Genomic DNA, 13,835 nt, shown 5'->3' with positions numbered 1-13,835 from the left:
AAAACCCCGAGTAATTCTGCAGAGCAGAGTTAGAACTCCCCCCAAAGCCAATTTCAACATCATTTTTTTTAACTTGACACCTGAAAGTATGCAACCTGAAATAAGTAATGTGCAACCAGAAAATGTTACAAGGACATTTCTGCAAACATTCTGGGAAGAATCTATATAAGAAAGTGCAAAATAGACAGAAAAGTTTAAATTCCAGTCCTATACTTAATGAATCATTCTCTTCTTAGCATGACTGTTGTCTACACATTCCTGGTTGACTGTTAGTTTATATTCAGTTCACTCTCCCTGCCAATATGTGAAGGCAACAGCACAGGCTGAGGGCCAGCTAGCTAGAAGCAAAACTGCAGGAAAAGACCTGGATAACAAATTTGAGAAGATTGGCATCATGCCCTTGCAGCTATTTTGCTGCATGTGGGGCTGTCCTGACAAGAGTGTAGCTAGCCGATCAATGAAAGTGATTTTTCAATTTGGAAGACGGCATTCGGAGTGCTGTGTCGAGTTTTCGACTCCCCTGTACGAGACAAACATTCATGTACTGGAGTGAACTAGCAAACAGTCATCGAGATCACTGGAGGCTGGAGAATATCATGTACAAGAAGAAGCTGAAAGGCTGGCCTTGTCCAGCCTGGAGAAAATGTTGCTAAGGGAGAACCTTATTGCTATCTATAACTACCCAATGAAAGCATGAAGAAAAAACAGAGACAGACTCTTCTGTGTGACAGCAGGACAAAAGGCAAGGGACACAAATGGAAATTCTCATTAGATATTAAAGGAAAAAAAAAAACCCTCACCACAATGATGGTAAAACTTGAGGACCCCTGCGCAAAGGTGATGGAATCTCCATCTCTGGAGATGCTCAAAACTCGAACAGACAAAGATATGAACAATCTGATTTAACTCTTAATTTAAATCAAACTCCAGAAGTTGGCCCTGCATTGAGCTGGGGCTTGAGCCACCTGCAGTCCCCTGCAAACTAAGTTATTCTGAGTTTATGACTTATTCAAACAAGTGAAAAAGCATTACTAAATCAGAAGAGCAGCATTTCACAGCACAAATAACTATGAAGGCAACAGAGGCCATACAACATCACTTCATACATAGAAAAATGGAAAAATCATTGGCCAACAGCTTTGTCCACAGTTGAACTGCGTCCCGCAGAAGAGGAGCTTTATACTTACCAAAGTGGCCACTCTGCTTTATAAACAGTTCAATAACACCGTAAGCAATAGTGGTTGCAGGAGGAATTTCAAGGATCACACTGGAGTCCTTCATCATACTTCCATTTTCACTCACTGAAACCTAGAGGAAAGATTTATTCATCACTTATCTGATTCAGCTATTGCGCAGCTTAAACACAGACTTAACGAAGGGTAAAAAAACACAAAGAAGGAATGTGCTTTATTCTTCATGCTGTCTAACCAAAACACATTACATTTGACATCTGTGAAAGTAATTAGATAAGCAGCGAGGTAGAAACACTGAAACTCTTAGCTACCTTGTCCTAGTACAAAGTTGAGCTCCAGGGGCACCTTTTGTAGGAAATGGGCACCCATTTCTGTATCCTGCCCTGCCCTTTTTTATCCTGACACCCCTTTTGCCCAGCCGAAGACTGGTACCAGGAAGGTGGCACTTGCACAGGGGATTGTTGAACTGCAACTCCCAGATTCCTGCTACTGGGCACATCCTGTACAAAGAAGTGATTCATCTGCGCCGTTAAAAAAAGACACCCTTACAATGAATAAGCAAATATTTTGACTTGGGCAATTCTTCCTCAATTACTAGGCAATTTTTCAGACATCCTCATAATGCAGTTAAGCTTTACTCCCATGTCTGAAAACAAACAGCGTCTCAATAAATATTAAAACTCAATAAAGATGCTGCAAACCTTTTTGATGAACAATTACTTAGCTTTCCAAATAAATTTGCTTCAGCAATGCCTTTTGCTCTTCAGCTTTCACTGAATTGTTATGTTTGTTTTATGTTCTGCTCAAGGCAGAAATCTACATAGAAGATGAATCACAATTTGACAGTATTAATGGAAACCACATTCCAGGCTCACGTTAAAAGATCGCATCTTTTGCCAGTGAGGGAACGGAAAACGCGTTTTACCTTTCTGAAGTTTCACAGCTAAGCAGTGCAGTGAGTTCAACACGTTAAGGAAGAGAGTTCAACATGTTAGGGAAGCATGAAAAATACTCTTAAGTTTATCTGGAAAAGCCATCATTTCTTCTCAGATAATCTGCAAATGTTCTATTCCTTGAAGATTTTTAATAACTTCTACCTTTACTATTTTTGGACTGCATCCCACCACACCGCTGATTTTTTCTTCTGTCTGGATACGTTCATATATCGTACACTTCTGAGTTGTTATTATCTTTTCTCTCAAAATGCACAGCACTTCACGTTTTCTTTCTATTACTTGTTGCAGTAAACTATTGTTTAGATCTATTGTTCTGAAAAAGAAAAGATGCCATTAACAGTACAAATACTTGAATTGAGAAAAGAAGTTTTCTTAATTGCTTGAAGAAGCTTTTATTGTAAAAACAACAATGGTTGCATGAGCAGACTCCTCTACATTATTATGTTCTTTTTTGTTATTTGGTAACAGTAAATATCTGTACTCCACAGTAAGTCCCAACACACACAGAGAATTTTTGATTCCTTACTCTGAGCAAAAATGGCAGTTGTTCAGTTACTCTCTAAGCCAAAAAAAAAAAGCAAAGGAGAACTAAAGATAACTTGAAGTTTCAGTGTAATATGAAAACAACCAGCTAAGCTCATGGACACTGGACTGAATCGTCTGCTACCATGAGCTCCCACTGACACGGCCATAGCAGGGGGTGCCGGCTAAGCATTCTCTTCAGAGTCTCATGTCAGCACCACCTGTGTCACTACATCAACAGGTCACGTCCTGCACTCTTTACTCAAAAGAATTATTTCAACCAGAAAAAGTTACCAGGGAGTACAAGCAAAAGACTGGTGCTCATGGTCCATACGATGAACTCCCTGCAGCCTAGCACACTACTGCATACATCATGCATGCACACTCACAATAAAAATACCTATAATAGCGTAATATATCATAAGCATGGAGTATAGGAGTATTAACCACACATCACAAAGCTTTGCTTGGAAAGTGTGAAGTTGCAGTTAAGCTATTTGGAAGTCAGGAAAGCACAGCAAGCAATCTTCTACAGTCTGGTTAGTTTCTCTCTGTGCAATCAAACCCCACTTTTCCTTACAATAGTTCTCCTTTTTTCTCTCTTACCCAACCCAGTCAAGTCCCATTTCCTCCCCCTCCTTCTCATACATCTCAGCTTTGTCTCACAGCCAACCAGCTCACCAGCCCCACTTCATGTGATTCCTCTGCTACCTTCTACCCTTGGGTGTCACCAGCAATGGCTCCCAGCCTTAGTCTCCCCACTTCTCATGGTTTATTGTTCCCTCCTTCCAGTCATCTGGCCAAATATCTCATTTATCTCCTTGTCACTGTTCCCCACTCTGCCACCCCTGTGTTTGTATGTCTTTCTACCTGCTGCAAGTGTGCCATCAGGTCCTTCTCCACAGGGGAGGGAGGTGACATGGGCTCCTTTGTGCCCAAGGGCTGATATCCAGACTCACCCTGGATGAGGACAGCTTGAGGCAGCCACCACTAGGAATGCTGGTTTGGCCTCTGAAGGCCCAACGTGCAAGCAAAAGAGTGCCCTGACACGCTGCCACCAGTTTCTGAGCCACTAGATTTTCTCCTTGAGGGATGAAGAGCTTGCTAAGAGAGTGACGCCTCAATGCCAACCCACACAGCTTGCTACGTGTCTGCTTCAGTGTTCACTTAAACTCTGAACTGGCTGAGTGGGATGAGCACCAAACGAGTATTTCAAAGGGCTGGAAAAGAAAACATAGAAAAGTTTTCATGGATTTTGGGACTGGAGAAGATTCCTGAAAAAAACACCCACTATATATAAAATCCTGATTTATTAATCAGTATAACCTCACTATTGACAACTAATGACCAAGACTGTCACAGTTAAAATTAAAATCAGCTGTTGGAGGGACTTCAAATCTGTAGCCCATGCCTCCAACATAACAAGACATCCCTACTCCACGATGTAATTCAGTGTACATTTAAATGCTGCTGGAGACATTTCTGACGTTAGGTTCCGCTTAGAACGAGCTGAAGAAAGAAAGTGAACTCCCAGAAACAATACGAAAATTATTTAGGAAAAGATGACAAAACTCACTACCTTGTCATCTGCAGTGTTAACAGACTTTCTGATAACAGTAAAAGCAACTTCTTAACTGTATTTAACTGATTAAAATGTGTCACATATTACACTTCTGCAAAATACTCATTGGAAGTCCTCAGATAAAATGTCATATATTCTGTGAACAGATAACTCTAGCAAGACGTTTGGAAGATGAAAAGATTGCTATCCCTGGCTCAAGTTATTCAGTCTTTTCTCCTCCCTTTTACTGTAAAAGGCTATTCATGGGGCTAAATGGCAATTCCCCAAAAATATGTCTGACTCTACTTTATTTAAATCAAAATATCTCCACATTTAATTAAAAAGTTTTAGATTTATTAGATTCCAGAGCTTAGGATTTATGCAGTCTGTATAAGTCTGAAGTCAGCTTGGATCTTTATTAAATTAAAAATATCTTGAGGCAATTTTTGATCTTTGAGAGTTACATGCTTATATGAAAGTTCAATCAGTTGGAATGAACTGTCTGAAAACCTTAACATTGATTGTTTGAAGAAGGGAAAGAAAATACCTCTGAAGCAATGCAGCAGCCACTAGAAAGGCACCTCTAAACATTCCTGAGATTATTAATACAATTTTTTTTCTTTTGATGGAAAGCCATGCTTTATGCTTGGAATGCAACGAATCTTTGGATTAAGCAAAAATTGAAGAAATGTCACGCAGTCACAAACATCGCTGCTCTCAGAAGTGTCTGCCAAACAGCCATTAGTTATCAAAATTACAGACCATCAAGCCTATCATATACTTCACAATAATTATTTATGATTCTGAAGAGGTGTGCTAAGCATCTTGAAAATACAAATTAATGCACTAAGAACTTCCAGTTTTAGCATTCAACCCCAGAAGCCACAGAAGAAGAAATACAATGAAGAAACACAAAAGCAATTTGTCATTTGGTGTATTTTTTGCCTGCTTTAGAGGATGACAAACTCACTGGGTATCCCCAAGTCAGGGTAAAAAACCCCAAAACAATCAAGGGGAGAAAAAATACAGGTTAAATAGAGATCTGCTGTTTCTGAATGAGTATTAATATAAGAAGCATATGGAATGCATAGAATCATAGAATGGTTTGGATTGGAAGGGACCTTAAAAATCATCCAGTTCCAATCCTCCAGCCAGGGGCAGGGACACCTCTCACTAGGACATGCAGCTCAAAGCCTCATCCAACCTGGCCTTGAACACCTCCAAGGAGGGGGCATCCACAGCTTCTCTGGGCAACCTGTTCCAGTGCCTCACCACCCTCACAGTAAAAAGGTCTTCCTAATAGCTAGTCTAACTCTCCCCTCTTTCAGCTTAAAACTGTTACCCCTCATCCTACCCCTGTACTCCCTGATAGAGTCCCTCCCCATCTTTCCTGTAGGACCCCTTTGAGTACTGAAAGGCTGCTATAATGTTGAATATGATTTAACTCTATACAAAAGAATGAACCAAAATAATTCAAGAGACTTTTCTTCCATCTGCATCTACAGTATTCTGCCTGAGCTGGGACTGGCTCAGTTCCCCTCACGCTCCTGGCTTTGAGGTTCAGATGCAGAACTAACAGCAGAGTGGCAGAGCTGAAAAGTCAGAAGACAGGTCAACTTGCAAAGAGATGCAGTGAAGAAACTTCTGAGGCAGCATTGGAGGCTACACAGCAACACTAATACCACAGGGGCACAGAGCCTTCTGCTTCGGTCCCTGATGCAGCGCTCCCGCAGGCATTGTGTCTCAAAGATAACCTTGGGTCCTCTGCACAGAGCTGCACCGCGTGGCAGACACAGCCACTGCCTCAGCCCCAAGATTCAAGTTACTTCAATGGGATGTAATCGACCCACATGGCACGGGGGTTGGAACTAGATGATCTTTAAGGATGATTCTATGATGTGTTCAACTGTAAAGGCAGCAGAAATGCTCTCCTCTTCCCATTAAGTTCAGTGAGTAACAGATTCAGAGCTTTAAAACACATACCCTCATCAATTGCTACAAATACCTTTTATTTTAGGACAGCACAGTTAAATGCTCTCCTCTAGACTGGAGTCACTGAACCTTCTATCATAAAACCCCTTGGATTCCAGGGTTGTGGGCACATCACAAGTTATTACTGGGGCGTAGCCTGTGTAAAGCAAAATATCCTGCTCTTCTCAGTGACTCAAACAGGAGACAACATGAGGTAAGCAAATACCCAGCTTATCTAAATTATCATTGAAAACAGTAATCACAACAAAAATGCAAGAGGGTTAAAGTTCAACAATCAGAGCAGCGCTTAAGGTATTGCAGGGCAATGGCCACTGAACCTATGAGTGTATTTTTACAAGAGCTGAACTCAGTTGCTAGCAAAACATTCCGAATATCAAAAATATATCTGAACAACATCCCTGGGAACACATGCAGGAATTGCATTGCACTTTTTTATTTTACAGGTCATGTTCATGGAGGGAGCTGGGCTCTTCTCCCAAGGGACAGGACAAGAGGAAATGGCCTCAAGCTCCGCCAGGGGAGGTTCAGGCTGGACATTAGGAAAAAATTTTTCACAGAAAGGGTCATTGGGCACTGGCAGAGGCTGCCCAGGGAGGGGGTTGAGTCACCTTCCCTGGAGGGGTTTAAGGGGCGGGTGGACAAGGTGCTGAGGGGCATGGTTTAGTGTTTGATAGAAAGAGTTGGACTCGATGATCCGGTGGGTCTCTTCCAACCTGGTTATTCTATGATTCATAGCTTTAACTTCTATTCTACAGCCATCACTTTTACAATCTCTTTCACACCTATTGTGCAGGAGCCCTCACTGATCTTGTGTGACCTGCACTACATCACCATACCCCTTTCCACCTTGAGAAGCTGAGCTGAAGTACTCAAAAGTAACACTACATTAAATACAATGAGATGTTGGTTTGCTAAGTCCCATTTATCAACACACAGAGCATGAGCCTGTATAAATAAGGAACATTTAAAAGATAAAGATTATGGGGTTTTGTCTGATTGTTTGTTCTGCTTAAATAGCCTTTCCGAGGTCAATGATTTACTATGCTGGAAGCTCTATAGGTCAAATGAACAGAAAAGAATTTCTTCGAGTTTTGGTCTCATTCTCTCCACATTTAATTGGATTAAACACTTCCACTCTTTTATCATGCAAAGGCTTCTTTCATTTTTATTCAACCTTTATCTTCTTGCAGGAGGAAAGCAGCACAGAGGGACAACAGTAATTTGCTGCAGACTGGAAGCAGAGAAAGGAGAAAGGCAGAGACCCATGGAAGGCAAGAGACGACACTTGCCAATATCTCACAGCTAAAGAAGAGAGCAGGAACCGGCTCTGAACTCCACAGCTGAGACTGAGGGTCTTTCCTTCAGCAACAGTATCTCTGACCAGGCTCTCCACAAATGAGGGGGCCTAGGACCATTTTTCCATCAGATCCTGTCTAGTCTTCTCAGTAACCCACCCCACAAATCCTCAAGGCAAGATGTTTGCCAAATTACTACGAATACTAAAAAGAATGGTTACTGCTGTGAGTACTGTCCATCCCACTGTTGCCTGCCTGCACAAATTATCACTAGTCCAAACTACCCACAAGTGAAAACCCTTTCCAGTCCTGCACTGGGCAATGTGACCTCAATGCATCTCCTCTCCCAGCTATAGAGACATGGGTAGCCTACTCTCACAGCCTCACTCTAATGCAGCTTCTTCCATAACATCCACATGACTGACTTCAAAAACCTCTCTCACTGCTCGGCCAGAATTCCTCAGTGTGTTCAAGTCTTACCCACTTCATTTATAATGCGCAACAGTCCGATGTTTCCATACAAATGTTTCTTGCTGCACAGTGAAAGCCTTCACCCAGCTTTGTTCATTCTCTAATAGAGACCTCTAGATGAGTGCCATGGAGTAAAATCCACCAGATTTCACTCTGTCACTTCAAACCAAGCACAAAGGTATAATATTTCTTTGGTTAATTTGTTTCAAATATAACCTCTCTGATCTACTTCTCAGTCACACTGGAACACAGTATCCCCTATATTCAGCTTATTGATAGCATTTCACATTTTTCTCAACAGAATAACCCGACAATTACTTCATAGCACATCTTCCCAAGAATACCAGACTTTTGAGAGGGCAACTGACAGACGGTTCCTCTACTTTCTGTTTGGCATCTTCCTTGTTTTTTAAATCGCAGACAAAGGCGATTGATTTTATTCAATCCTGTCTCCTAACATTCTGTGATTCCATGTTACCCACGTAGCACCTTAGGCAGAAAAATGAAGTGGTTTCTTATTATAGGCAGAAATGCTCAAGGAGTTTTAAAGAATAAACAACAAAATTTGAATTTTCACTGTACTCAGATTAGGAAATCAGCAGCTATTTGCGTGTCAGCATGGACAATAGTTGAATTGATAACTGTGCACACTGAAGTGCACTATGCAATAGTGCAAAAGTATCTTTCAATCATGCCAGAGTATGCCACTACTAACACTTACCCTGCTTTTCTAGTGTGCTAATCATAGTTAGGACAGAGATTATAACCTCATAATTCTTTTTACTGAAGGAGAGAATACAGAATGGTTGAGGTTGGAAGGGCACCTGGTCCAAGCTCCCTGCTCAAGCATGGCCACCTAGAGCAGAACTATGTCTCTGAGGAAGACTTCAGAGCCTCTCTGGGCAGCCTGTGCCAGCGCTCAGTCACCCTCACAGTGATAAGGTGGTTCCTGAAGTTCAGATAGAGCTTTCTGTGTTTCAGCTTGTGTTCATTGCCTTCTCTTCTGTCACTGGGCACCACTGAAAACATCCTGGCTCCATCTTTACATGCTCCCTTCAGATATTTATACATACTGATAAGATCCTCCCCAAGCCTCCTCTTCTCCAAGCAATCAGTCCCAGCTCTCTCAGCCTTTGCTCAAATGTGAGGGGCATCAATCACTTCATCATCGTGGTAGCCTTCACTGGACTCCCTACAGCATGTCCATATCTCCCTTGTGCTGGGGTGCTCCAAACTGGACAAAATACTCCAGATGAGGTCTCACCAGCACTGAAGGGAAGGATTGCCTCCCCTAGTCTGTAGGTGACAATCCTCCTCATGCAGTCCAGAACACCGCTGGCCTCCTTTGCAGCAAGGCCACACTGCTGGCTCACGGCCAACTTGGTGCCCACCAGGATCCCAGGGTCCTTTTCTGCCAAGCTGCTTTCTAGCTGGGCAGTCCACAGCCTGTACCAGTGCCTGTGGCTGCTCCATGTGCAGAATTTCCCTCTGTTGAACTCCATGAGGTTCCCACCAGACCAGCCTGCTGAGGTCCCTCTGGATGGCAGCAGGATCCACTGGGTGTATCAGCCACTCCTCACAATTTTGTATTATCGGCAAACTCATCGACCCCATCGCCCAGATGATTAATGAGGATGTTAACAGGACTGGACCCACTACTGTCCCCTAGGGAACACCATTAGACTGTACCACTGATCAATACCCTCTGGGCCCAGCCATTTCAGCTGCTTTTCAATATACCAGCCTGTATTTCAGCAGCTTGTCTATGAGGATCTTATGGCAGACAGTACTGAAAGCCTTAAAATAGAAGACAGAATATACTCTTAAATCCATAGCAATCTCACTGAGATAAAGGCACAGGGCTCTGACATGACGTTACAATACTCTGTGAATCAGCAAACACAACATAATAGGAAAAGCAAGAATGTAAAATAAAATATGCCAAGTAAATATACCTAAAAGTACCATTTAACTTCACTTTTATATTGCCCATTAATAAGTGTGTTCTGCATTTACAATGTCATCACTTCTGCAAATCAGGAAGGATCTCATCCTGCATGCTTCAGCTGTCATTCCTTTTCAGAAAAGGAGAGCCGAAGCGGCATCAGGGATCTAATTAAAAGATCGGCAAGATTCTCCTTCAGAAGGTTCACAGAAGTGGATACAGGAAACTGATTTGCTGCCCCTCAGCACCTACAGCTTGCTGAACCTTGAAGATTTAGTTTAGAAGCCATATCAGCTTTGACTATATATTTTTTATTAGAACATTCTGCTATTTATCCGCAACTTTAATTTAAACAGCCTGATACAAGAATAAAGTTTTAAAATACAACTTATTTAGGCTATACACACAGAAATAATCCAGGAGACAACAAATGATCTAATAAGCACAAGCAATGCGTATCATTAGATGAAATCAAAAACACTTAGTCAACTCTCATCTCACAAGGACTAATGGGTAAATATCCTCATAGTACCATAATGCTTTGCATCCAAGAATCACTAATTTCTAGGCACCAGCATCTCAACATTGAATTCCTGAATTCCACACAACAGTGTAAACAAGATGAAAGCTAGGAGTTTGGACACAATCCATCATAAACCACAGAATATTTATGAATGAGGAATGTAATCTGCGAGGTATTGCCACAATTTCCAGTGAGCCTCGGCATCATACTGAAGGAAGAAAATAAAAATTTTGCTATCTCCATAATTTTCAGGGGCCTGGCAGAAACCAGACTGACTGGATATCAATTATACACTTTGCATCACAAGCCTTAACATGTCATGAGCATCTCTTCTATAAACTAAGAACGGTCTACTATATAAAGGCACAAAAAAGCATCGACCTCGTTTACAGTGTTATTCAGATTGGGGTAAAGTCACTGTTTTTACACTCTTGAAAGAAGATTACATACTTGTGAGTATTTAGTTACATTCAGGGTTATAACCCCAAGGCCTGCTGAAGTGAATCTGGTTTGCTATGGGAGGATAATATTTTTGAACAGAGTTGGTAACTTACTGAGAAAACTAAGTAAACTCTTACTAATCTAAATAGAAGTTACTCTAGTTTGGTTTTCTGTAGGACTGCATCTAGCGTTAAAAAAAAGATTCTAAATCTTAACTGACACTACTTGTCTGATACTAGATGCACAGTAATCTTACAGGCCTGGCACACACATTTACTTCAGTATTTTCTGCTTTTAACAAGGCATTTAGTACAAAGATAGCAAGGTGTCTTATTAGAACAAGTTTGTTGACTTGTGAATGCTCATGATAAAGAAGAGCAGGCACTTATTTCTGTGAAAATTAAGAATTGATTATTTCTAGAACACTGGTGTATCTAAAGAAAATTTACACTGCTTCCAACAACTTTTGCATGGATAACAGAAACCTATCATCTTTATCTTCAGAGAATCAGCAAGGGCTGTTAAAATGCATTACACCATCTCCTACAGACCCAGGGTACAACGCTGTCACAAACAAAATGCCCTTAACTCCCATGAGTCAAGACCTGCAAGACACAACAGACCCCTGACTTGCTAGCTGGTTGCCACGTAGACTTTAGGCCATGACTGTCTTACTGAAAGATTAAATCAATCCCATTTCAGTGTAGGACAGGAATTGTTGCATAGCTTGTAAAAGTAAGATTGCAGTTTGGAGATTATGGGGTTTTCCCCTCAGCTATTACACCGCAGAACAGTGAGTGACAGATCTATAAACTGTATTTTGTTCCAACTGCTTGAACATGCATTGTCCATTTTTGTTCACCTTTGCTATTCCTTCAACTTCAAATAACCCAATTTTCTAGCACAGTCACTCACATGCACAAAAAATTACAAAGCCTGCTTACAAGCATACTGGTAGCTCTGAATTCAGTTTCCATAACATTTACCCCAGGAACAGAGAGAAACCAATTCTTTTTTTTTTTTTTCCAGTTTGTTAACGCAGTACAGTCCCCCGAAAGAAGGGAGAATTTGGCTCTTGTACCATGTAGTAATTCATGCAACTACACAAGATGAAACTGCACAGAGATGTTTTTAAAATGAAAGGGAAACGACTGACCATCAAGCTTTAAAAATCTAGAAATGAGAGCTTACAATAAAAATAATTATCAAATTATGAGAACACTAGAGAAGCTGTTGTTCTGTAATGACAGCTGCCCCAAGTCTTTTCAGCTCAGCAATCTTTCCTGCCAATTACAATGCCCACACATACCTGTCCTTGACGTCCTTCATAAGCTGCTGCAAGTCAATCTCCTGCTTCCTCAGGTTTCCAAATGAAGACTGGTTTTCCACATAGCCCTTTCCTCCAGCTCCCAGGCTGATCTTTGCAAATGAAGCTGCAATACTTCCTTGAATAAAATCTTCAAACTTCCCCATATATTTTGCAAAGTCAGACTCTACAATTACTAGGAAAGCAATAAAAGTAATTTCTACCTGTGAAACGGTCAAACGGTCCTGAACTAAACAGAAAAACAGAAACTTACAAAAAACATGACAAGTTAGTAAAGGCAAGAAACAGTACTGAGCAGGTAAATAATGAAAAACACAGCTCTGCAACTGTTACTTTTGCTTCCTCCATATTTTCATTGTATCTGCTCTGCTATTTTTTATAGTTTGGCATTTTAGGAGAACATAAGGTGATTGAAATGCTATGGAAAATTTATAAAGAATGATTGAAACTTATTTCAGCTACAAGGGAAAACTACAAAGCAGACTTGGATATTTTGTTGCTAATAAAGTATTAACGATAGGTTTAATATTTTGCCACTGTCTCGACACATCTCATTATAAACCTGTTCTAAAGCTCACTGAAAAAAACAATGGAAGCAACTTATCAGCTTAAGGTACCTCTGACTCTTACACACTGGTAAGCCAGAGAACTGACTTGGAATCAGCTCATCTTCCTAGCCAGCTACAACTAAAACCTCAACTAGGGGACTTATCTATTTTTCTGTATAGAATTGTGACACTGTCAGAAATACGGGATTCCACATCATTAATTAACCATTAAACCTGGTTAGTACTGCTGCTGCTGGATGAAGAAAGCAGTACAAGGGTCAACCATCTTTAACAGCCTGTGCAAGAAAGGAAACAGTGGTAAAAATTGCTTGGCCTTGCCTGTGCAAACATTCCCTAGGCTACTACCACCAACAGCGATGAACATCACTGTTTATCCAGTGATTTTTGATCTGGAGCACAGTAGACTTTCATGCTACTATCATACACTGGAAACCCCCAAAAATATTCTAGGGGAGCTCCTCAGCTGCATAGAGCACTGTTACCAAACTGCAGGACTGTGCAGCTTGACAGCCTTCAGCACTCAATTTCATTTATCACTCCTGGTTTTAGTTAAATGAACAGTCAAGTGAGAAAGATCCAGTCATTTCATTTCGACGGATAGAGAACGCTGCAGAGCATTCCTCTGAAAGGAGCCCTCTAGTAACACGACTGAGAATGACAACAAAAAAGATTAGACTTTGCATTCTTTTTATCTGCAATAATAGTGATGCCTGCAGTCTGGGTTTACCTGGTTTTATCGGTTTGTCTTCATTAAGCACGTCACTCAAAGTGACTGTCAAGAAATGATACTTGGGCTTCTGCCAGCACCAGAATTTCCTCCTCTTCGTAACCAAGCTCAGAAGCTGCAGCTTGTCTGAGGTGTTCAAGTGGGAGACAGGGATCAAGTCACCCCCACCGTCAGTTTCTCTCACAAAATTCTTTGTTGCTTTTGCGAACATCTTGGGGGATCAATTAAAACCTGAAAGAATACAACTGCTTTTCAACAACTACAGCTGGTAAGTATAAATATTTACATTGCCACTTTAAGAAGTTCATCATAG

General features: G+C 41.1%; 1 protein-coding gene across 3 annotated transcripts in view; it reads right to left on the bottom strand.

The window, feature by feature from the left end:
* Positions 1 to 13,835, bottom strand: part of GSDME (gasdermin E) — a 33,232-nt gene that overhangs the window by 10,070 nt on the left and 9,327 nt on the right. For 2 of the 3 annotated variants that reach the window (XM_069860276.1, XM_069860275.1), the window contains exons 3-6: positions 13,523 to 13,648; positions 12,209 to 12,401; positions 2,291 to 2,462; positions 1,188 to 1,308 (exon numbers count right to left, since the gene is read on the bottom strand). In XM_069860276.1, coding sequence (XP_069716377.1) covers positions 1,188 to 1,308; positions 2,291 to 2,462; positions 12,209 to 12,401; positions 13,523 to 13,648 — 612 coding nt within the window. Of the gene's footprint in view, positions 1 to 1,187; positions 1,309 to 2,290; positions 2,463 to 12,208; positions 12,402 to 13,522; positions 13,754 to 13,835 lie in introns of all 3 variants that reach the window. The other variant, XM_069860277.1, reaches the window with a different exon arrangement.

This window comes from Phaenicophaeus curvirostris, chromosome 6, assembly GCF_032191515.1.
Source record: "Phaenicophaeus curvirostris isolate KB17595 chromosome 6, BPBGC_Pcur_1.0, whole genome shotgun sequence".
Taxonomy (NCBI): domain Eukaryota; kingdom Metazoa; phylum Chordata; class Aves; order Cuculiformes; family Cuculidae; genus Phaenicophaeus; species Phaenicophaeus curvirostris.
This window is presented reverse-complemented; position numbering and strand designations above follow the sequence as displayed.